This window comes from Rattus norvegicus, chromosome 4 (genome assembly GCF_036323735.1).
Source record: "Rattus norvegicus strain BN/NHsdMcwi chromosome 4, GRCr8, whole genome shotgun sequence".
In the NCBI taxonomy this organism is placed as follows: domain Eukaryota; kingdom Metazoa; phylum Chordata; class Mammalia; order Rodentia; family Muridae; genus Rattus; species Rattus norvegicus.
Window position 1 is genome coordinate 106,882,384 of NC_086022.1, and position 25,167 is coordinate 106,907,550.

The 25,167-nt window shown below is 46.4% G+C and overlaps 1 protein-coding gene across 1 annotated transcript in view; it reads left to right on the plus strand.

Moving 5' to 3' along the window:
- Nucleotides 1-13,303, plus strand: part of Suclg1 (succinate-CoA ligase GDP/ADP-forming subunit alpha) — a 29,358-nt gene extending 16,055 nt beyond the window's left edge. The window contains 6 exon segments of the mRNA NM_053752.2: nucleotides 8-220; nucleotides 464-521; nucleotides 5,249-5,332; nucleotides 6,559-6,710; nucleotides 11,562-11,750; nucleotides 13,088-13,303. Coding sequence (NP_446204.2) covers nucleotides 8-220; nucleotides 464-521; nucleotides 5,249-5,332; nucleotides 6,559-6,710; nucleotides 11,562-11,750; nucleotides 13,088-13,114 — 723 coding nt within the window. The 3' untranslated portion in view covers nucleotides 13,115-13,303.
- The last annotated feature ends 11,864 nt before the right edge of the window (nucleotides 13,304-25,167 follow it).

Sequence of the window (25,167 nt, forward strand, 5' to 3'; positions counted from 1 at the left end):
GTTTCAGGCCAAAGAGAAAACAGGAGCGACAGCTTCTGTCATTTATGTCCCTCCTCCTTTCGCTGCTGCCGCCATCAATGAAGCAATTGACGCAGAGATTCCCTTGGTTGTGTGCATTACTGAAGGTATTCCGCAGCAGGACATGGTGCGGGTCAAGCACAAGCTGACACGCCAGGGGAAGACGAGGCTAATTGGGCCAAACTGCCCCGGTATCATCAACGTGAGTGCAAGACAGGAGGGAAGCCCACATTTTGTGTGTCATGAGGCTATGGCTTTTAATTAAAGCCATGTGTGTATGCGTGTGTGTATGCGTGTGTGTATGCATGTGTGTGTTTGTATGCATGTGTGTATGCGTGTGTGTGTGTGTGTGTGTGTGTGTGTGTGTGCACGCCCACACATGTGTCACTTAGGAGTTAGAATTTTCTTTGGAACTTTTCTGAAACTGAAATTTACTTTCCTCCAGCCTGGAGAATGCAAAATCGGCATCATGCCTGGCCACATTCACAAGAAAGGAAGAATAGGTGAGTGAATTTGTTACTTTCTGATAGATTAAAAAATAAAAATTCCGTTTTCCTAACTCAACTCATAGTCACTGTGACTGTAAATAAATGTGTCTCTGTAATAAATTAATTTTTTTCTTACAATGAGTCAGTGATGTATCTCAAATATAATGGGCCTCTATTAGGATCAGTGGTAGTTCTGCAGAGCCAGTGAGGATCTGGGGGAGGAAAGTCGTGATCCTTTTCTGCTCAGACTCTGGGTTCTTCTGTTTTCTGTGTCCTGCTCAGCAGCCGTCTGCTCTGTGGCTTTAACACCATTTGTTATCCATTTTCTTAGTGGTCATCTGGGCTGTTTTCAGGTTTGAGCGTTAGGAATAAGGCTACCATACAGGCCTTGCTATGGATACATCTTCATTTCTGATGGACATTTACAAGAACATACATGAAGTATGTTTGACTTTTAAAGAAGTTGCCAGATAATTCTAGACATGTCTGTGCTGTTTTGTATTCTGTCAGCAGAGTCCTAGTTACCCTTTGTCCTCCAGGGTTCTTGTCTCCAGCAGACTGGGGCTTGCTCTTTTGGGGATGAAACGGTGTCACATTGGCTTTTATTGTGATGTGCCTGATGTGCGAGGTGAAAGAGAACCTTCTCAGTCTTTACTCTGGATCGGGGTGCACTTGGAGGAGCACACGCACAGAGGCAGGCAGTGACTGTGGCTTTTAGTCTAACTCAGGTGCTGCCTGTCCTGTCCATGTGCTGCCTGGGGTCTGTCCTCACATTCTACCCAGTGACTAGTGAGCAAAGAATGGGATGGGGGATGGGGCTAGGGGTCACCACTCCAAGGAGAAAAGGTCACTGCTCCAGTGCATTCAGTTCCTAGAATAAAGAAAGATCTGGGCCTTTGTATGAACAAAACTTTTACTGGATGGGGAGGATTAAAACAGTCACATAGAAGTTTTTCAAGATGGGAGAGATGAAAGAATTTTAATTTCTTGCCCCAAAATATAAATTTTGTAAGATTTGATTAAAAAGATGCATATTTGACATTTCTTATCAATCCTCGTTTTTCTTTCTTTCTTTCTCTCTTTCTTTCTTTCTTTCTTTCTTTCTTTCTTTCTTTCTTTCTTTCTTTCTTTCTTTCTTTTTGTTTGCTTGTTTCTTTCTTTCTTTTTTAACCAAGACAGGGTTTCTTCATGTAGCCCTGACTGTCTTGGAACTCACGCTGTAGCCCGGGCTGGCCTTGAACTCAGATCTGCTTCCCTCTTCCTCCCGAGATTAATGCATGCACCACCACCGTCCAGCTTTCTTTCTTTTCTGTTTGCTTTTTGTATTTATCCTTTGTTTTTCTTATAAACACCGTTTTCTTAAAACTCATTAAGAAGCTGGCTAAGTAGCTAATCCTGAGGTAGGTTTCTCAGTAGCATTGTTTAAGGTGAGCCCACCTTCCTAGGGGTGGTTTGTTTGCCTGGAGATTTACCTGGCCCCATTGGAGTGTTAGGTCAGCATCCAGGCCAGACATTGCCATTCTCTTTATCTGGAGTGGCTTTCTCTTAATAGGCCCTCATCGCTGCCTTAACATTCTGCTTTTCTAAAGATGTAGTGGGAATCGTGTAGGACCAGATCAGAGATCAGCCCTCCCAAAGCCCTTTCACTATCTTTGGCCTCTAGCAGGCATGAAGCTACCAAGAGGACATCTCTGGCTTTAGTCAATAAAGAAACAGCTTACATGTCCTTGGGATCTTTGTACCCGAAGCTTGACCATTTCTACCTCATGTTCTTATCATCTCTGTTCCCTCAGAAGAAGTAATCCTAACTTCCATTATGGGATTGAGATGACTAATCTGGCTTCTTGCAGATGAATTTGGGGTGTCAGGTATGGTGGTATTGGGGTACCCTTTCAGAGGGCCTATTTAAAAGACTCCAACCATCCAATGTAGGGAGAAAAGGAAAGTTTTGACTGAAGTCTGGAAAGGATTTTAAATGTCCAAATCAAGTTCTTTAGAATCTCTTGTTGAGCTCATAAGAGCCTCCATCAGTGGGACTCCTTGTTTTCCTTTGGCCTCCAATGTTGGTCTCCAGAGTTATGAACCTGCAGTCTGCTTTACATGCTCCTTAATCTGTTGCAGTCAGCTAAAAGGCAGCATGATATCCATCCTGTGTGGCTTTGCACGTATTATAACTGTGGACACCATGCACTTCTGTTGTGTCTTAGCTTTTCCTCTGCCCCAGGCATAGGTTGTTGATGGCCTCCTTTACCCCACTTGAGTGTTTGTTATGTGGCTGAGAGCAGATGGAGCTGTGACTGCCTTTGTAGGCAGGAATTTAATGTCTGTGGGAAACAACTTGTTAAAGTAGTCAATCCTACTTTTACCCAGTTAGAAGAGTAGCAGCCAGATGGCATCATATAAGGCAGTAAGACTTAACCATGTCACAAGACTGGCTTTCTTCCTTCCAGCAGACCTGACCCAAGGTTTCCCAGGTTCTCTGAGGGAACTGAAGATAACCTAGAATTATTTTCCCATCCTGGTTTATGTTGTGCTCAACCCCCTTTAGGGATGTTTCATGCCAAAGGCACGTCTCAACTCCAGGACCCTGACCACCACACGACTACTTTGGTGTCCCCACAGCATTTCTTCCCTTTGCCCTGTGCACAGAGTAGTCCTGGACCCCTGGGGATTTCCTTGGGCTGACTCTCCCGTGTTGTCCAGAGACTTCCAATCTGGATTCTTTTGCTGACTTGGAGAATGCCAAAGGTCCAGTACCCAAAAGCCTCCAAAACAGATTGGTAGGATGTGTTTCCCATAGGAGGGGGCTGAGGCACTCTTTCAGGTGAGCTAGATTCCTGGACTGAGCCCCCAAATTATTAGAAATGAGTTTGGGGTCACAAAGAGAAAGATCACCATTCCATCTGAAGGCAAACGTTACTCTTGCTCAGGAGGTTCACTTGGGAAGAGGGAGCCGGGAACATTTTTGTCAGTACTATTTCTGTGTCCATCTGAGACTTATTTTGCTTCATGGATTTCACAAACTTTGTCAAAATGCTTTGGGAGAACTGTATTGTTACTTGGTTGGTTCCTTAAGGAAATGGGACTGACCGAATTTCCTTATTTTAATCCACATTTCAAAGTTAGCTGGTCTAGTCTTGAATTTGGATTCTCTGCAGCTAACTTTGACTCGGCTTGATTGTTTCTCTATTGTAATAGCTCGGGGCAGTGTTCTATCAATGTTAAATGAGAGCAGGTATCGCAGTAGGACGTCGTTGTTGATACTTGTTCTTACCTGAAGATACTTAGGGTTACACTGTGGTATGTGAGGTGTGACTTCTGGACATCCCACTGTAAATAGGGACAATAGAAAGCAGAAACAGGGGCTGGGGGGACTGAGAGAAGCAGATCCCATCTCATTACTTTGGGACAGTGCAGGAAGGGCTTGTGTGGGAAAATAGCAGGCATGCTTTCTGTGTGGCATGGATTCATAGTTGGTGGGTTCTGTCAGATGATGGAGGTGAGCCCTCCATTTTAAACAATGAATGAAAAAGTAGGGAAGCATGGGAATGTGAGGCCCTTTAGGAGAATCACAGAAATGCATTTAGGGAGTAGGCCAGATCTGTGTCGGGCTAGGGAGTTAGTGCAGTTCCCCACGAGGTGAAGCTGTCAGGGAGCTCAGTGGAACTCACCGAGAAGAACATCTGGGTGGTGTGTGGTGTGTGGGAGGTCCATGTAAGTAAGCTTGCTTCCAGTTTTACTGTCTTATGTGGAGAATCTGCAGCCCTGTGCGTCTGAGTGATAGGATGGAGAGATGCGTTTACATAGATCGCATACACAGTGAACATGAGTATACGGTGACAGCTGAGACACGCTGCACTTGGCCTAGGACTGAACACGCTGCGCTGAAGCTGAGGTCATGGTTAGCTGATGCTCATGGTTTTTGTTTTAGTCAGATAAGAGTTCTCCTAGCCCTAGTAGGAGGGCCATAGGGCTTAGGATGGTCTTATCCAAAGGAGGAGATTCAGTAGCCCATGAACATGCCCAAGCTGGCCAAGCTTCAGTCATGCGCTGATGTCTTAATTAACATCTAAAATTTTTAGTGGCTTGTAACAACTAAAGTTAGTTATGCTCTCCGCTCTGTATCTTGCATTTGCTGTGAGGTAAGTGCTGCATGGACGACTGCATGGGACTAGTTGCCTTGGGCAGGGCAGAGCGAGCAGTACAGGCAGCCCAGTGAGCCGCTGGTTTCCCATATTCCTTGGTTGTGAAGTTAGGTGTTCTCACCACAGGCTTGATGCAGTGAGGAAGTTAAATGGGAGACTGACTGAATCAGGAGGGAGCTTACCTAAATAGTGTGAAAATTCTTAGAAAAATAGTTTCAGGGTGGGTAGATAGTATTGTTAAATACAATTAATTCTGTTTTTTTGTTTGTTTTTTTGTGGTTTAGTGATGGGGTACCTAAAGCCAGTCTGTTTCACTGCCTTAAGCAGGATTATGCCCATAAATATTACCCTTTCTGTAAAAATTCCCAGAAGAGGGCTTTTAAGGTATTTTTGTTTCTTTGTCTTGGCATTGGTTTCAAAGTCCTAAAACAACCCTAACTAATGACATACTTCCTTTTGTGTCTTCATTTGATGGTACTATATTGATAAGAGGCAAACCGTGATGGGAATTGTATATACACTCGTGTTGTTCGTTTCATCACCATCTGGCAGTGTGCCATCCCACAGTCTGAGAGCTTTCACTCTCTTCCTTTTAAGGTATCGTGTCCAGGTCCGGTACTCTGACTTATGAAGCAGTTCACCAAACAACCCAAGTTGGATTGGGGCAGTCCTTGTGTATTGGTAAGTGCTTGGCCAGAGTCTTTTATCGGAGTCTAGCATCCTCGTGGAATGGTACAGTGACAGGGACACCAGATGGCTTTTAGTAGGAGATGCTATGGTCTCAGGGTTAATTTGCTGGCGAGGCACTTTCTGTTTCTCAAGATCTGATTCTAGGTTGAGAGTGCACATTGTACAACAGGTGACCAAAAGGGCGGGCAATGTGCCCAGAGCTTCAGTGACGTCGCTTACTGTGAAGAAATGGCTCCTCAGTTTGGCATTGTGTTACCTCAGTTCTGTTCTGTGTTTTACAACTATTGAATTCTTTGCTCCTCTGAGCCGAGGCTGCAGTGTTTACCTCACTGGGCAGAATCAAGGCTGAGGCTGGCTACATGCCCTAGGGCTTCTCTGTGACACTTTAGAGAGGTAGCACAGAGGCTGGGGACTCAGCAGTGGCCCGTCTACCCCTTGTGAAGCAGAGCACAGACCTGGCCCTGGCTGTCTCCTAATCAGTGCTGTTTCCTCTCCTCAGCTCCATTTCTCAAAGATGCATAGGAGAGTGAAAAGTCACCTTCAGCCCAGTATGTCTGTAATGCAGAAACAAAGCATCAGCAGGCAGGCAGAGTAGGCCACATTTGCCTCATGGCTGTCCAAGTTCTCATTCTGAACGCATGTGCCCAGAGGAGAGGCCTGCGTGTGTGCAGACGCTGCCATTTCTCAACACAGGATGAGGGCCACGGACCTCCCACCCTGTTGCTCACGGACAGAGTCTTCAAACTTAGCAGTCTCTCTGCAGCACCCTAGTGAAGAATTTCTCTGTGCAAAGACATTTGTTCATTGTTTTATCTTTTCCTGTGCTGTACATAATACAAAAAGCTCTCTGTTTCTGAGCAGTGTTTTCAGGTTTATTAAGTACATGTTCAACGAATAGAATCAAGGACGAGTGGTAAGAGGCATGGCCCCAAGCACCCATGTCTTTCGGGGCACACTTATCAGTGTGCAGTAGTTTTATGGGGTACATGAAGAGGACTGGGTTTGTGAACATGGGCAAACCATCACCATTTCCCTGTATCCAGTATCATCTATGAGCCTTTCTGAGAGGTTTGAATGTTGAAGAGCAGTGCTTCATCTGAAAATATTAAAGAGAAATGGTACAGAGAATAAAAACAGAGTTAGAACATTTCTTAATATAAATCCCTTGCTTTATCCTTACACTTTTGACTGATATTGCCATCCTTTGATCTTCTCAGGCATTGGAGGTGACCCTTTTAATGGGACTAATTTTATTGATTGCCTTGACGTCTTCCTGAAGGATCCAGCTACAGAAGGCATCGTACTGATTGGTGAAATTGGTGGTCACGCTGAAGAAAATGCCGCGGAGTTTCTGAAGGAGCATAACTCAGTGAGTTTGTGTTTAGACCGCAGCTGTCTGCCCTGACAGACACTGGCCTTGCTTCAGAGGATCTTTATTTTTCACAGATTTCATTTCTCAAAAAACATGAAAAACTCACTTTAAACCTAGACTTTTTATTCTATATCACTCAGGATATTCTAGAGTCTGAGTTCATTTGTTCCTGGCTTTTCCACTTTGAACCCTCCCCTACAGGCATCACCCAATATTGTGTAGCTGAAATGTTGGCCTCTTACTGAGTGGAGAGAGTTCAGGCCAGAAGCCAGAAGCCTGAAGCCCAGAATTCATTTGAGGCTCACATCCGCTGTCCCTAGTGTTCTTTCTCTAGATCCCAAGGAAAATAAATGTCCTTGGCTTTCTCCTTTCTCTTCTCTCTTTCTCTGATTTTTGCCTCCTGTTAGCATTAGTGTTTGCTTATAGAAAGCCCTCAGCATCAAAGATCAAGTAGAAAAGCTCTCTGTGTGCTCCTGGGGAAGTCTTCCCTGTTGCCTCTGCCTTGAGTTAAGTATGTGCTGGAGTGATGTGCTGTTGTATTACTATGCCAGTTAGCTGAGGGACCTACGCTTCTCTGCTGGGAGGTGAGGCTGAGGGAGGAGGTGCCACAGTGCTGGGATCCCTGCTCTGGCTGTGCCTTGGTAAATGTGCCCGAGAGCTGAGGAAGGAAATGTCCAATGCCTGAGTCAAGTGTGCTTCTCTGCTGACGATGGTGAGAAGAGCTCTTCAGAAGGCCTTCCGGCGGGGGAGGGGACTGGAGAGGAGGTCAGTCAAGAGGAGACATGGGACTGGAGAGGTGGCTCAGAGCTTAAGAGCACTGGCTGCTCTTGCAGAGGTCCTGGGTTCAGTTTCCCACACACACATGGTGGCTTATGTTGATCTGCAAGTCCAGTTCTAGGGGATCTTGTGGGTCAGGGCTGTCTTTGACTGCTCTCACCCTCTGTCTGCACACTGATCACTTCAGATCCAAGGTCTCAGCTCGAGTGCCCTGCGTCCCTCCACACTGAGCCTCATCTTGCTCATTTGAACAGTCCCAGTCATGCTCTCACTGATGCCTCTGCTCTCCAGCCACTGGCTTCTCCCCAAGGCCTGGGTGCCTTTTGTGTCAGGATAAAGCCAATCAGGATTTCCCACTATGCATATTACACTTTGGATGTAAAGTGTCTGCATAAGCTCATAGTGGAGGACTTGGTCCCTGGCTGCTAGCACTGTGGAGGTTCTGAAACTTGAGGAGAGGAGCCCAGTTGGGGGAAGCAGGTCACTGAGGTAAGTCCTTGAAGTGTTGTCTCGCCCTACTCCCCCTTGTGCTTACTGCTTACTGGCTACAGTGATGTCAGCAGAGTGCACTTTGCTTGTCCAGTGGAGGAGCATGCCAAGTGTGTACTGAAGGAACCCCCCGAAACAGTGAGTGAAAATTCATCTCTTCTTTTAAGTCGTTCGTTCACGGGGTCACGCTGGAAGGGTGACTGCAGGCCCCATTCAGCACATGTTCTAGTTCTTGCAGACTCTGCTGCCGCCTCTTCAGACCTGTGCTCCATCTGATGTTCAGGGCGTGGATGTCAGGGAGCTGGTCCTCCTTGGCACAGCCATAGAAAGCACCGATGAGTGCTCATAAGAGAGGAAGGTGGATTGTTAGTGGCTGTCTTTTTTCTTTTTTTAAATTGTTTATTTATGTGTGTTTCACATGCATTGGTGTTTTGCCTGCATTCCTGTCTGCGTGAGGGTGTCAGATCCCCTGGAACCGGAGTTGCAGACGGTTGTGAGTTGCCGTGTGTGTGCTGGAAATTGAACCCTAGGTCCTCTGGAAGAGCAGCCAGTGCTTTTAACCTCTGAGCCACCTCTCCAGCCTGCTGTCTTAAGTTCAGAAAAGTTTGTAAGCTTAAGTAAAAAGTGCTTTCTCTTTAGGAAAAAAAAATCAGATACTATGTTACACGGTCAAATTGAATACTAAAGTGTATTAGGGCCCAACTCTGAATTCTTTAACTAGTTTATAAGTTTAGTGGACAAACACGCATGCTTGTTTCACTTATTATTTCTGGTTGGGTTTTACAGGGCTAGTGTATTTCATTTTAAGGCCCTGATGTGTTCATGGTTGAAGGTTAAGCAGCTTAAGACAAAGTGTTACATAACAGCCAACGGTGTCTGCTGAAGGTTGGAGCAGGCACACTGTGAAGGATGTGATAGCGGTCCCAGGCTGTACTGAGTACACTGAGCCCTCAGAGCCAGTCCGTGTGCGGCTTTCCGTATTTCTCATCACTCTCTGTCCTGTTCTCGCCCCACACTACCCTGCTGTGTAATTCTATTTTTTCTCACTTCAGAAATCTCCATTGACTCCGTCTGACACTCTAAGCTTATGATCCTTTCCTTCCCAGTGCAATAGCATTGTCACTTTAGGGGCTTTAGGGAAGAGATGAGTAGAAGTGAATATCAGTCAAGCTGGAGATTCTCGTCATCTGTGCAGGGACCATGAGGGATGAATGGCTGGAACCTGTTGACTTTTCATTCTGTTTCTGAGGCACTGCAGTGGTGCTGGGCTTAGGGAACATAGGGAAACTTTGATGTTCAAGGAGCTCTTTGCTTGGTAGGAGAACATGGGAAGCAGACCACACAGTGTGCCGTGTGTGTGTGTGTGTGTGTGTGTGTGTGTGTGTGTGTGTGTGTGTGTGACAGACGCGTGGCAAGAGGCAGAGCAGGGCCTGAGAAGCCAGTCAGCCCAGGGCATTGGTGAGGTGTGGGAGGGGCAGGATGAGACAATCGTAGGTGAAAAAGCTGCTTATATGCCAGGAAGGCGAGAGCATTTTGAGCAAAGTGCCAAGTAGGAGAAGTCCGAGTCCTTTCATTTCCAGCATGGAAGAGTGTGGGGGAGTGGTGGGCAGGCCAGAGCAGCCATATCAGACCTGCAGAACCTGCTGGACTCAGCACTGGGATAGCTGCAGGGGTCTGTGGTTAAAAAGAAAGTCAGCTTTCCTTAAGAATCTTCCTAGGGAAGCAAAAATTAGTCATTTTATTAAATCGTGAGCCTTTAGACTCTTGTGATGATCTGGGAGTGCTCTCACAGCTGGGTGAGCTCAACAGCCGCCTCCAGTGAACACTAACTTGAAAGAATGACTGTCTGTCTCCAAAATATTTACATTATGATTCAGGACAGCAGCAAAACTACAATTATGAAGTAGCAATGAAAATAATGTTATGGTTGGGGTCACCACATGAGGAACTGTATTAAAGGGTCTCAGCATTAGGAAGGCTGCATGGAAGATAAGTTTATCTGCTGAACTGGTGTTTTCTGATTTGACAGTCTGTCTTATAAAACCCCTGTGGATCAAAGACCCACTGAGACCCCGAGGCAGGTGAGGGACTTGAGAAGGAGAAGGACAGAGGGTCATTGCTGCTGCTGTAGTTGGCAGCATTGCTTGTGACCACTGAAGAGGCTTGTGTGGTGTCAGAGAATGGGCACAGGCTCCCGGGAGGCAGCTAAAGCGTGCCATCCCTTCCCATCCCTCTGTCTGAGGCTGGGTTTCCTCGTATGTCAGCTCCACAAGCTTCCACAACAGGGCAATTGCAAAAGCTTTTAAGTTAAACAGCCAGAGTTGTAGAAGTGAGTTGTAAAGTGTTACTTGTCTCACCGGAATATTTTAGACCTTTTTTAAAAAGTTGGATTTTTTTTTAGTGAATTCATAAATATCTACTGAACTTGGTTTTAGGTTTTGGTGTGTGAGTGTGTCCCCACATACTGTAGCATTCATGTGGATGTCACTGGACAACTTTATGGAGTTTCCTTCCACCTTTATATGGGTTCCAGGGAGTGCACGCAGATCATCAGGCCCACAGGGCAAGTGCCCTCAGTGGCTGAGCCATTTCCCTGGCCCTCAGTTGTAATTTTTAATATAGTAAGTGTTATAGGATATTACTTTTTAGAATAAATAGCTCAGAATTAGTGCCATGGCATTGATATTCAGAGGTTTCATATTCAGATGGACTTTGTTCATTTATATGAACAAAAGTGCTTTGAATCTTCAGTAACTTTCTAAGTATCCAGGGTCCACATCCCAAATGACTTGAGAGCTGCTGCTGTGTTCATGTGTGGGGCAGTTAGGAGACAGGAGTGATTGAATGAAGCTCTGGATTCCATGCTGCCAGAGTTCTGCCTTCCACAGACCTGTTCTCCCTGGATTCATTGTGAAACCTATCATAAATAGTCTTGTATTGCTGTGTGGCATTTTATAATGGATTGATATGTAAGCTTTTATGTAAGTTTGTGTGCTGGAATGCATTTTTGTTGCATAAAGTCAACCTTGATCATTTTTCTTAGTGTAGAATTTTAAAGTAAAGAGAATTAGTGACTATCGCCCATACTTCAAATTTAAGGAAGTCCAGGTCTGTGTCAGTGATGTGTGTGGTCCATGGACTTGCAGCCTTAGTGGGAAATTGAGTGCAAGTCTTGAGTCTTTCCCTGTGTCCCATCACCCCTGGTCTTTTTCTTTGAGGACATTTATGAAGGATGAGAATTATAATAACAACTCAAGATGTGAAGTAAAATAAGCTGATTGATCTTAAGTTATTGTCACAAGTCGTAAAACACAATTTTCAGGTAAAAAGCAATGTATGGTTTTTATTTATCAAAAGAAAGGTTTGGGTGAGTGTGTGTATAACAGTTCATGGCGTGCCGCCTGGCTGATAGGAGGGACTTCTGTGTCGGTGTGGAGCTTGAGTCTCTTGGAGGGGAATACTCAGTGTTTGTGTTGAGTGATGGTTGAGCTTTCCCTTCCCAAGCCACTTACTGCTTGCCAGCAGTCACAGATTTGACTTACTCTCCAAGCATTTACAACCTCCTCCCCTGCCTCTCTCCAGGGTCCAAAGGCCAAGCCTGTAGTGTCCTTCATTGCTGGTATAACTGCTCCTCCTGGCAGAAGGATGGGCCACGCAGGGGCGATTATTGCTGGAGGAAAAGGTGGCGCCAAAGAGAAGATCTCTGCTCTTCAGAGTGCGGGTGTAATTGTCAGCATGTCCCCCGCACAGCTGGGAACCTGCATGTATAAGGTGAGCACACAGTAGCTGGGTTCCTTCTCTCTCCGTGGCTTACTGTAATGAGGCCCTGATGTACAGGTAGATATTTGCCACTTTGTCATTGACAAGGCATGGTGTACACAGCATTTCAGAGGTAGCGGGCACCCTGATTTGCAGCCTGGGATGTGGAAGGAGCTGTACCCTTGCGTTTCATGTTTGGGTTGTCCAGGGGAACCCTTGGGATATAGTCATCCTGACTCCATAGGCGTCTGTTTCCAGAGAGGGTCTGCAGTTCAGCAAAGAAGCAGGCAGTAGAGAGGTGCTGGGGGTGGGTGCCTGAGGAGGGCAGGGCTGTGCTGTGAGTGGCTGTGTGGTGCTGTCCAGTACCCACAGGTGAGAGGAGCTGCACCTCAGCTGTGTCTTTGCCTCTCCTTCTGATAGGACACTAGTGCACACTCAGTTGACGTGCTCCTGTGGTCTCTGTGGTGATGTCAGTATGTCTGCTTGAGGATCACGGTCTCTCCTGTTACATTCTGCTTTCTTCTCTACTCTATGAGAGTTCTAACCTGGACAAAACAAAACAAAAGGTTTCCACAACAGCTCATGATGATATTTATCGCCTAACAACAAAACCCTGTCTCTTAAGCTGAAAATAGGCACCAATTATTTTCCTGGGTGGGAACAGTTTCCAGAGAATTCAAGAACTCTGCTTTGTTGTGAACTTTGCCCTCATCCTAGGGATTCAAAACCAGACTGCTTGTTTGATCAAGTCCTTGCACATCTGCTCTGAATAGCATATTCCTTAGTGGTTGGAGGAAGTGGGTGGTTAGTACAGTTTGAGGACGTGTGTGTGTAGTGCTTTCTGTGAGCCTCACTGCTTTGCTCCAGTGAGCGGCAGTTGGTGGTTGTTAGTGCAGCCTGACTACTAACCTGTTCCTTCTCTGTAGGGCATTTGTTTGTTTCAAGCATTTCTAAGCTTCTCAACATCTTGTCCAAATGCTAAATGAATTAGTGTTGCGTTTTAGTCCCTTAGGAAGTCTTCATTGCCTTATTAAAGGACCGTTTGCGTATGGGTGCACAGCATTATAGGTTTGCAGTATCGGTGGTGCCCATCAACCCCGAGCAGTGACTCTGCAGTGAAGACGTAAGGGATTGCAAAGCCTCCCTGTTGGCTTCGGGGGTTAAAGGAAAAGGGGCTATAGCTTAGGCTGACACCAGCAAAGGCGGATTGGAAAGTAGCTGGTTTTGGACAAGATCCCTGTTCCCACGCATTTTACCTCTGTAGAGCTGGGGTCCTCCAGGTGACCTAGAGTTTGAAAATCACTTTCCTGTGAGGGACATTTGCATTGTTTTCTTTTCTGTTTGTGAAGGAATTTGAAAAGAGGAAGATGCTTTGAAGGACACGACATGAATTTTAAGGCTGTGGAGGAAATCTCACAGACTGGAGAGCCCGTCCAGACTGCAGCCCAGGCACCTGACCCTGGTCTCTCAGTACAGGGGAAGTCCAGGCATGTTTTAGAATGTCCTAAATTGAGCTATTTTCACTTACTGTGTAACAGAGACAGATAATAAATCTATCATTTGATTTGAACATGATTGTGAGGACTTGTTATTGTTCCAGTAGTGGTGGTGGAGGTGGTGGTTGGTGGAGTGGGGTTGTGGGGCACGGAAGGTTTTGTGTGTGTGTGTGTGTGTGTGTGTGTGTGTGTGTGTGTGCATGCTATGGCTCTGTGGAAGACATGCAACTTCAGCGAATGAGCCTGTAACAACCTTGTATGCATTTGCCTAATTATTCTAGATGCAGCCCTTAGGCCTCTGAATCAGACTTAACTCCTATGTACGTGTAGGCCTTCAGTGACCGGCTCACCAGAAAGTCGAGATAAGTGTATGTAGTCCGTAGTGTGTAGGCAGGCAACCTGGCTTCCCTCAGAATCCTTCCCATCCCCACCCCCAGTGTTGGCACTGACGTGTTTCCCTGTGACTGGGCATGGGGTCATCTCCCCATCCAGAGCTCCCATCTCAGCTCGAAAGCTGGACATTTGCTGCAAGAAGCAAGAAGGCCATTGACTGCAGCCTTGTGTGTAAAAAGAGCTTGTTAACTGGAAAGTCCAGTGGGAATTTGTCCCTAAATATGACAAGCCCAACCCAAACTTAGATTCTGGAGTAAGGAAGACAAAATATTCTCAAGTCGTGTAGCCACCCTGAAAAGAAGCAATAGCTTTCAAAGGTTGGAAGAAGCCTGTGAGGTGGAGTCTTCCTGCACGGGGCACCTAGGATCTGGAAAGGGAAGACGAGCACCCCGGGGGGAGGGGAGCTGGTTGTACAGGGGCGGGAAAGAGTGCTGGTTTGAGGTTTTAGAAGACAAGGGAACAATGACCTGAGCTCACGGGACTGCTCGGGCTGCTGCTGAAGGCACAGAGGACCCCGGGAGGACTGGGAGTCAGCTGGCAGACATGACAGTGTAGGCTGAAGCAGGTTTGCTCTGTAGCCTAGGCAGGGCCTAAAACTTACCATATAGCCCAGGCTGGCATTGAACTAGTGGCAGACCTCCTGCCTTGACGCCGTGAGTTCTGGGATTACAATCAACAGCTAGGACACTCCACCTTAACTGTATTTTTCAGTGGGCTGAGATTTTTAAGTAAAAAAGCAAGAATCCTTTTCTTTTTTTACTGCATTTTCCCCTTGGGGACTGGGTTGCTGCCCACGTTTTATATGTAAGATAGTAATAGTCTTCTTTTCTCACAAACATTATTTAAGAGCCTATACATTTAGCTCACCTCACTCTTAAATTGAGGTTTCTAAATAGCATGAGGTAGAAGCCAGGGCTGACTTTCTATAAAAAATATATTTGTTTGCTTGTTTAACATGAGTATGCTGATGCTGACACACCAGAAGAGGGCACTAGATTCTACTTCAGATGATTGTGAGCCACCATGTGGTTGCTGGGACTTGAACTCAGGTCCTCTAGAACAGCAGTCAGTGCTCTTAACCACTGAGCCATCTCTCCAGCCCCCTGTACTGACTTTGATTCCTTATGGTTCTGTGCCTGGCCTGGTGTTAACAGTTCTGCCCTTACTATTGGCACAGCCTGACTTTATCGCATCTCCCAGAGGCCATCTCCAGCCCTAAATAGAACACAGTCCCCTCTTGAATTTTGTACAACTCAATGTTTCTTTTCTTTTTTTTTTTTTTATTGTTAAAGATATATTTTTTATGTGTGATGTTTGTGTGTGGGTTTGTGAATGTGAGTGCGGATGCCCCCAGAGGGCAGAAGAGGGCATCAGATCACCTGGACCTGGAGTTACAGGAAATCATGAGCTGCCTACAGCTCTTTCTTTTTATTTATTTTTTTCTTTTAACACAATTTTTTTATTGATTCTTTGGAAATTTCACACCGTGCACCTTAGTCCCACTGATTTCCCAGTCCTTCCGTATCCACCCTGTTGTGATAATAAATAAAAAAGGGTGTGCACTGATTGTGATCAGTTCCTGTGTGCACCATCCATGCCCTCTCTGCCTGGCTCCCTCTGACCTGGGCCATCTTAGCGTGACACCCTGCCAAACCACCCTGCCCTCAGCTCACAGCTTTCTTGGTGGGTCGCTGCCACACCAGTTTCATACAGAGACCGCCTATCTCACGGCTCTCTTCCTGTGGACTCTGCTCACACCTCCAGCATCCACCCCCCTGGTTTCAGCAGTTGCTACCCTCTTGTAACTCCCTGCCACTGCTCTGTTTACATTCCCAACATCCGCCCCTAATAGTTATGGTATAAACTCCAAACAACCCATTAAAATTAATGTCCCATCCTGCAGGACAGTCAACGAGGGTCCAGAGGGTACCTGGAAGAGAATGGGGACAAGAGACACAAAGAAGGACACCAACAGTCTGATCAAGGCGACAAATTTTATTTTTTCCCAAGGCTGAATTTATACCATAGCAGGGGTAACAGAGGGAGGGGCAAAGTGGTAAACATCTACGCAAGCCAAGGGCACAGCTCCTGTGGTCAGGGAATTGGCTGATGTCAACAGGATGTCAGAAAGATCACAAGTTTGTCATATCACTGGGCATCCTATCCACCAGGTTTGTATTAGGATTCTGCAGCTGGCTGGGGATTTTCCATGAACCCAGTCATACTTAACTCTAACTATAATATTAACATCAATAATGGAGGGTTTTAAGGGCATCACTCCCAACATCTCCCCCTTCCTTTTAATCAAATGAAAAGGTGACCAATGGCCATGCTGTCCTGGAATGAGCCCCTTGGGAACTGCGTCTGTCTTAGGTTAGAGTTATTTGTCACATGGCCAACAGAATCTCGTGGCCAGGGTCCGTCATGGGATAAGGCAGCAGCTAATGGCAGCCCTCCTGTCTTAGGCCCTTTATTTGTGAGTATATCACTCTCTTACCCGTCATTGACTGTTCAGCTCAGCACGCAGGGTTGACGATTCATTGATGTTTCAGCAAAGGCAAGAAAAAGAATATTGGCCTCATTTGGCCCAAGGACAAAAAGATCCTTGCCTGGGCTGGGAGGAGATATGTAGGTGAGCTTGGCCCTCACCAAAGGCATCCTCCATAGCTAGCCTATGAGAGGGAGTCAGAGAGGTCATCAACCCCTTGTTGGAGCCTCTGGACATCAGCATTGATGGTGGCACTAAGTTATTGATATCTGGGGTTAGATAAGATCAGGGAAGAAATGCCTGTTCCTGCACCCACTACCCCCAAACCGAGGAGTACAGAGATGGTGAGTGGTGAGATGGGTTCTCTGCGCTGTCTAGTCAGCACAGCGGGTGGGGACTCAAATGACTGTTCCCACAAATGGAAAAATTCTTCAGAATGATAATACACAAGACGGGGAACCAATTGAACCAATACACAAAAATCAGAACTATCGGTGAAAAAAGCCTCAGTAGTCAAATGGGGTGAGGCCCTCAAGGCAAATCCACGAAGTATCGTTTTGAGGTAATGAGGTAATAAATATTGGGAATATTTATCAGGGGCTATGGTTTTATTACAAAGGTGGGAATACATAGTGGGGAGATGAGATCCCCAACACAAAGTCCCAACCCTGACATCTGGGACAGGGACAAACCATTCCATTTCCCTGGTTGCCATCTGCAATGGCGGGAATCATTCGTGGGGATAAAGTCTCCAACCACAGCTATTCCTTCATAAAAAGGGGGTTGGGAATAATAGCAAAGCCAACAATCTTCAACTAACTTAGGATCTGTAAGGTTTAAGATCAAAAAGGTTTGATTGATCAAGGTAAGAATCAAATTTTTGGTATCGGGAGGGTTGGTTAATCTTTGGGGGGTGCTAAGAGGGCCCAAGGGAAATAAACTGGGTGGGCTGGAATCATTGTATATAATGGGGGCTGTCATGGGGCTCTGGAAAGTTTTTGGAGGGGCAGGAGGAACCAAGACTGGATTAGGGCCCAAGGGTTCTGGGGAGGAGGAATGTACAGGTTCTTTTAACAATTTCATGGTAAATATAATCCCTGTATTGGCACCCGATTGAAACATTCTAAGGCCCCAAGTATATCCATCCACCTGTCCAATCCTGCTTTCGACATGAGGAGATAAATTTAATATTTAGGGGGATGCACCATCCCCTTGTTTTAGAACCTTTACAACAGGAATCTGGGACATGCATATTAGTAGGATGGAAGGTGTTATAAGTCACTGTAATAAAGTCCCGGGAAGAGGTGAGGTGCCAATAGGACGCCGGTGGTCTCACAGTCCCATGAACGGCAGCGAAGAGCATCAAGACTGCCCCACTTATGCAAAAGGGACCCACTGCAGCAAACTGCAACCCAACAATCAGATTTATATATTAAATTCTCGATCCACAATACATCCACACAATAAACTCACAACCAATTGATAAAGATATAAACCACCTACCTAGATAAGATAAATTTTCCTGCAGAAATCCATCCCAACTACCTTGACAATTCAAGAGCACCTGGATCTAACTCATCCTTCTCCCTCTCCATCTTGAAGGAAACGATCCCGATGAAGGCCGGGGCAAACATAAAAATCATGAGACCCCAGAACGTTGTGGCGATAGTGATTATCACAGCCCAGATCATAGACTTTTGGAGCTCTCTGGGCCGGCCTCGGAGGGGACATGGCAGAAAAGGAAATACTAGGTAGATTATCTTCAGGAGCCTGGGTCAAGCCAAACTTATCTTCTAAGCTCCAAGGGGTGGCCGAGCCCTGGGCAAGTTTGCACAAATCTGGGGTCAGACTGGGGGGCCACTGTGGCATGGTGGAAATCTTATAGGTGGCCCGAACCGGGTCATGTCTATCAGAAAGGACAACCCAGGTATAATTCCAGGGGAAATGCCTATTGGTGGTAAGGTTAGGGAGAGGCAATGATGGGTTGGTGGTCACAATAGTCCAGGCAGGGGTCATCAGGAGCAATTGGAGGAGCAGCATCTGCAAGAGAAGAAGAAGTCTCAGGAGGAGACGACTGCTCCTTTCTGGACAAGGGTGGATTAATAGCATTCATTGCAGTGGGTCGTTGGTCTGGGTCAAAGCCTCTGGTTTCTGCGACACCATCAATACTGGACCCTCACCCAGACTCCTCTTGGACATCCTGCTGTTGCCCTAAGTCATAGACATCCTGTGGCTTTTCTTCTGTAGGTCTGACCCCTTCTAGTGCTCCAGCTCATAGATGGAGTCAGTGTTGGCAGTGGCTCTGAGCCTGGGTGGTGCTGAGTTGTTCAGACAGCCAGCTCTCCTGTGTCCATGCCATGGTGGGGGAACGCAGCTCTCCCTTGACCACGCTGCCTGGACCAGCTCTGCACTGCCCAGACAAGTGGTGGGCCCAACTCAAGCTCTGCACGGCCCTTCAACATCAACACCCTTCAGGTGGCGGCTCAGATCACGGACATCTTCATGGCCTTTGACGGTAACATGGGCTACGAACACCAGCACAGACCCTGGCTGCAGTAGGGCTCTGAACCCAGACATGGTCCACAGCAATGGCGTGGGCCAGGACAGCAGAGGCCTCACGTCAGGCTGTTCTTCACGCCTGTTGCATCTCCAGTTCTGCCTCTCTTCACAGTGCACAGAACCATTTTGCTTCTCTTCCTCTCCACTACATAGCTGCTCATGGTCATGATACCTGCCTGCCCGTACCTCAAGGCAGTTGGCGGGCCTCTGCCCCAACTCATTCTTGACACGGGTATACAGTAGATTTGCCAAGAGAAACAGCAGATGTGCTCAGGGTGACAGCTCAGGTATACTTTCTTTTGGTCACATCACAGTCACAGAGAAGTCCTGACCGGGGAACTTTGTCCTCCAAGTTCACCACAGTGCTTCTCCCATAGCAGGCTGGCATTTGAGCTTCCCCTCCTCAGCCCAAACTCCCAGTGTGAGTATCTCTGCGTGGAGTAGCTCACTACTCCAGCTGCTGCCAGCTTGGGAAATCACATTTTTTCTGAAGAGCCTGCAGCACTTACTATGTCTTAGTCCTAACTCCTCAGGGGGTCGTGATCTTGAAGATGAAACACATCAACAGCCTTTGGCAATGTCTAAGCAGTCACCTTCCCAGAAGTCTCCTGGGAGAGCTTCTGATGTTACTAGTAGGCGGGACTCCCGTCCTGCTTCCCTGACCTCCCACCCTCCCTTTAGAGTTACATCTTCACACCAGCAGTCAGGGCTGGGTTGCTGGTGTCCCAGAGTTTGGTTCCGTTCTCACCCCACCTGCTTGAGTTAACTAGAGACCCCACAGGTAAGGATCTCCATCTCACGAAGTGCTCCCACTTCACAAGCCAGCTGCAAATCCTGGGATCACCGTACTGCCCACACTTGGCTTGGGTTTAGGTTGGAGATTTCTGTAACTCCCTTCAGATTAATTTGCTGGGGTGACTCAACTCAAACCACAGCCCTTAGGACCACAGTTTTGTTATAAAACAACTTAGGATCAGCCAACTAGAAGAGAGGGCTTTACCAAGGTCATGAAGGTAGGAGCCTCTGTCCCCATGGAGGTGCTGTGTGCCACACTCTTCTGCTTCAATATTAGTACTGAGGTGCCAGAAAGGACCTGACTTTCCTCTCAGGGAAAGAGAAGGCTGGGAATTGCATAGGCTTCCTGCCATCTAGTCCTTTGGGAGTTGGAGGCAAGAGGATCAGGAATATGACTCTGCTACATCCTGGGCTACATGAGACTGTTTAGGATCTGTGAGAGGTTTGGGAGGGATGGAAATGAGTAAATGAACTAAAAGTTTAACTGGAAATGCCCATTTTGAACTTCTGGTCTCTTGTTTTGGGTCTGATGATTCTGGGCTACAGTGCTTGGTTACAGGTCTCTGAGGAATTTATATTTAACATAGAGCTCTAGGAGAAGGCAAGTTGTACCTGGGAATCAGAGTTTAATGTGTTTCCATGCCCTACTCTATCGATTCATTCTGGCTACTTAGAATGATTCCCTGTGGATGGCCCCTTGGAGGGCCTTTGACCTTATGATTGGGTTTATTTATTCAGAAGTCTGTGTGCTCACCAGGTTGTGAATCTCCTATTAGAACTCTCTCTCTCCTGGGCAATCATTAGTTAGGACTTTATCTCTCACACATTTGTGTTGATTGTCCTTTGAACTTTGCTTTGGGAGCCCCTTTAGTTTGTAGCACCCAGAGTCATGGTAGATAGACAATGGTGTCTTAATACTAGTGATGTCTTAATACTTAAATATGACCCTCAAGTCAGCCACCTCAAGAAGTTTTTACGACCTTCAGACATTAATTTGCAACTGATACAAGCTGTTTGTGAAGCTGGTGAGGTCACAGGAAGGAGTGTGGCCTTCACTGAGGAACTCGACCACTACCCTGGCCAAACCCTGACATGGAGGGAGGGAGACACAGACGCTGACTAACCCTCCTTCCTCTTGTATGTCCTGATGGGAGGACTGCCTGAATGCTACAGAAAGCAAAGAACGTACCAGCCCATTTGATGCCATGCCCAGGACTGTCTCTCAGGAACGCAGAGTCATGGCGAAGATGGAGAATGGGCCCAGATGACCAATTAGAAACTTAGAATTTCACCCTGTGACTCACATTTGTCCAAGATATCAGTTGGTCACCTGGGGGTGGGGTGGGGGGGGTTATGTCTTAAGCATTAGCAGATAATTCAGGATATAGGCTATGTTTGGAGCAATACCCCAATGGAAATGCATGGTAGACATTTGCTTTTTAGGGGAGAGAGGCAGTAAGGACGCTGGGCCAATTCAGTGGCTTCAGAGTTCATGTTTTATTATTTCTAGGAGTTCTGGCAGTGACTGTGGGTCCAGCTATTCCCAGGCTAGTTCCTCCAAAAAGGAACATTTTTCTCAGAACTCAGAGGCAGAATAGGACTGTTACCAGAAGCTCACAGTGGGTAACACTGACCAGACTCAATCCTCCTGGTATCATTCTCAGATGTTTTTTTGTCCCTATTGGTAGAAGAGTGATTTGAAGATTGACCTGAGGTCACTTCTCCCAGCCCTTAGCCTATGCCTCACTTGGCAAGGGGGATGAGGAAGGCACATGAGCCAGTCATTAAAAGGGGAGCAAAGGTGAAGGGAGGAGCTTAAATAGCCAGCATTCTTGGGAATGTCATGGGTCACAGACAAGTTATTCAAAAATCAAAATTTCCCACAATCTACCAGTGGGGTAAATTGGTCCCGGGAGCAGAGTGTAGCCAGAGTGAGCTCTCTGCCCATGAGATAGAGCCCAGCTGGAGGGTGGCGTGGGAATCATGGCTTTGTGTTTTGCCTTAGTGGCTCGGAACACAACTCTTCTCTCTAATGAGGTGAGCACAGGTGATTGACATGGTTAGTTCAGCTCTGGGGGTCATGGCAGATTTAGGAAAAGCCCCCATGATCATTCTCACCTTAGGAAGAACACTGCCAAGGAGACAACAGCTTAGCTGGGAAAGCATCTGCTATACAAACACGAGGACCTGAGTCTGATACCCAGAACCCATGCAAAAAAGCTGGGCATGGTGTGTACACTGGGAAAGGGGAGACAGGTGGATCCCCAGGGCTCCCTAGCCCCACTTAGCCTGATGGGTGACCTCCTGGCCAAGTAAGAGAGTTGTCTCAAGAAAACAAGGTGCACAGCTTTTTAGAGCAACATCCAAGGTTGGCTTGTGGCTTTATATGCATGTGAGCCTGCTCGAACACGACACACGACACACACACACACACACACACACACACACACACACACACACACACACACACACACAAAGCTCTACAGTTCTGGCATCTCTAACATCAACTCTGTTTGATTTGGAGAGATTTGAAATTGCTAGTGATCAAAAGTCCGGTTAGGCTGCCATAACCAAATGGAAAATTGAACGGGTAGTGTTGTAAAGGGGAGTGACTTTTATTCAAATCAACGAGTCTAAACTTTAACAAACTTTAATAATATCGTAACTCATTAGTGTTCTGTTGTGGAAAGGGAGGTATCTTAGCACTGGAAATCATGTTTCAATATTTGAAAATATTAATTTTGCCACAGGGAGTTGAGGGTTTCTCTGCCATGCCATGTAGTTGGGTTGGTGCTGTGGAAATTCTAAGCAGCTAGGGAAGGCGAACCAGTGGTTTTGGTGTGTGTCCCCCATCACAAGTTACTTGCTGTTGAGAGGGCTCCAGCAGTGGGTACAGTCAAGGAAGAGCTGGGTTCTCGCAAACACTCGGTGGGAATCATCCTTAATCACCAACACTTAATCACTTGGCTACAGTTGGCCAAGCCCTGAGACAAACTACATATGCGCTCTCCTTCCCTTGACGGCACACCTGCTGAAAAACCCATCTCCTCACAAGCCTAAGTCTGTCACCCGCCACAAAGCTCAGCATTTGACCTCCTGTGCTCGAACTTTCTGTTCCTAGTGGAGTTTGCCTGGTCTTATCACTTATCTTTCCTATAACTGCCTCGTGCTTCACAAGCAGACTGTTTATTACTGAAGGGCACAGCATGCATTTTATGTCTCTGTGGCTCCTAGAGTCGTGCTGTACCCTCCCATAAAGTTTGATAAATATTAAAGGAATAGGGCCCTTTTTAGACTTCTTTGGCAGGACTCAGAGGGATTGTTTTATGCACAAAGTTCAAGAATAAGAAGCCAAACCCCGGAAAAATCATTTCCTTTTGCATTCTTCATTTTGATGATGTCTCTAAGGTATGGTTTCCTAGATTCTTTATGTCCCTAATCCAGTCCAAATTACCTTATATTTCTGTTTTATCTAATAGGAAGGAGGTGACACATAAGGGTACACGGCCTCCGGTCACCTCCAGTCATAAACCAAAAACTGTTGGAGTAGTCACAAAAACAGACCACACCAGAACATTTTATTAAAGCCTTAAAAACCCGCCTCGCACTAGGAAATTACATCCCATAAAGTTAATTCACAGTGGAAGGAGTCACCGGAAGTTCTAGAAACCTTGACTGTAACTCAGGTAACCGGGACAAGGCTGTTCTGGGTAAAGCCACAATGCATCATTCTGATGCAGACACTTCTTGGAGGTCATCTGGCAGGTCCCCCTCCTCCGAGATACTCTCAGACCCTAGGGAAGGAGGAAAGGGGAGAGCAGACGTGAGTGATCCAAGTTTTAATTTATTTATACCTCTAAACTCAGCCGCGCACTCCCATGGAGGGACACTCAAGGTTGAACCTCTATCCTGAGATCAAGGTAGCGGATGCATCTCCCTTTTGGTGTGTTTTCTTTCGAAAGAAACGAGGGGAAGGAGAGGTTGCCTAGTGTTTAAGAGCACTCACTGATCTTGCAGAGGACCTGAGTATGATTTCCAGTGCTCAGGTTGGGCTCCTTCTAATCCCTGCTGGTTTCAGTGCCAGCAGATCTGACTCGCTCTTTTGCCTAGGCAGGCACCTGCATGCACACAGTGCATGTGAAGTCATACGAGCGCACACACACAGGCATATAGAAGTCTTAAAGAGAAACGGAGGCTGAGCGTACTCTTAGTTACTCCAGCCACTTCATGGCAGCTCTCACTCCTAGCTCCTAGGTCCCCAGCCTTTATCACCATAGCCAGATCCCACCCTCAGTCTCCTATGTTTGTAAGGACCAACTGCACACTGGGAGAAACCCACTTGCAGAGGCTATGCCTCCTCCTCTCCTCCCTCACAGACTCTGTCTCCATTTATAGGAGAAGGCTAGTTGCTAACTGCAGACCTTATTACGTGGAGGAGCAGACTCAGTGTGGGGCTATGGTGCCTAGCACATGGTATGTGCATATCTTTGGAGATTATATACATGTAGACACACATATACATTCTTATATGATACATTAAGCAGGAGAATATTTAAGATAATGCTCACAGGCTCAACTAGTTCCTTTATATAAATGTCTCTGAAAATCTCTGAAATAGTTCTGTTTTTATAGATCATACTCTCTGGGAGGTTATTATAGTGACCAGATCATTAGCCTAGACTATTAGAGGGGTCCCTAAGCCTCCTCCTACTTAAACACAGCAAGGCAAGTAAATGGGAGATACTCATTTCATGAAACCAATATATGTATCTGCCTTTCAAGGTCCCCAGCTGCTCTGGCTGATGTGATTTAGGACTTGACTATTGGCTGTGTTCAGAAAAAGAAATACCATCAGGAGAAACATAGTCATAGCCATAAAGTGTCATTTTATGTCGCCTTGCTCCTTTGGGTATAGGATTCTAGTATACATTTAGTTCTTAGTTCTGGATGCTCAGCACGACTCCCGACCACATTATACACGCGAGCTGTATGTCCCTGGATGTCACTCAGCCCCCAAGCCTCAACACCCTTGTCTTAGTTTCATTTCTACTGCTGTTATAACTACCCTGTCAACGGAGAAAGCGTTTATTTTTCTCACAGTTCCAGGTTGCAGTCCATCATAGCAGGGAAGTCACTAGGGCGGGAGTTGATCATCAAACTAGCCAGCACAACTAACCCCTTTGCAACTGGACACACAAACGTGTCATTGTTCAGCCACAATCTTTCCTTTCCTGTTCATCCCCAAGACCACACACTGATACACACATCACAATAGAAAACATTTTACAAACTTAAGAAGTCCCATAGTCTTATACATCCAAAGTTCAGTCTCTAAAAGAAAAAATTCAAACTCTTAAAATCAAAAGGCTCTCAACTGTGGGTTCCTATAAAACCAAAATTAAGTTAAATCCATTCTTATTTCTAGATGGAGGAACCAGGGTACAGTCATAATCATCGGAGCAAAACCAAGCTTCAACAATGTAAATCACTCAAATCTAACATCTGTGAGCCACTCACAACCTCTGAACCCCTCCAAAGGGACTAGGCCACCTCCCAGGCTCTGCCCTTAGTGAGGCACATAACTTCTTTCCCAGGCTCCAGCCTGCTCCGCTCCACAACTGCTATTGTTCTTGGTGGTCATCCTATGTTATTGGCGGCTCCAAAGTTCTGGGGCCTCCTGCTCTGCTTTCATCATTAG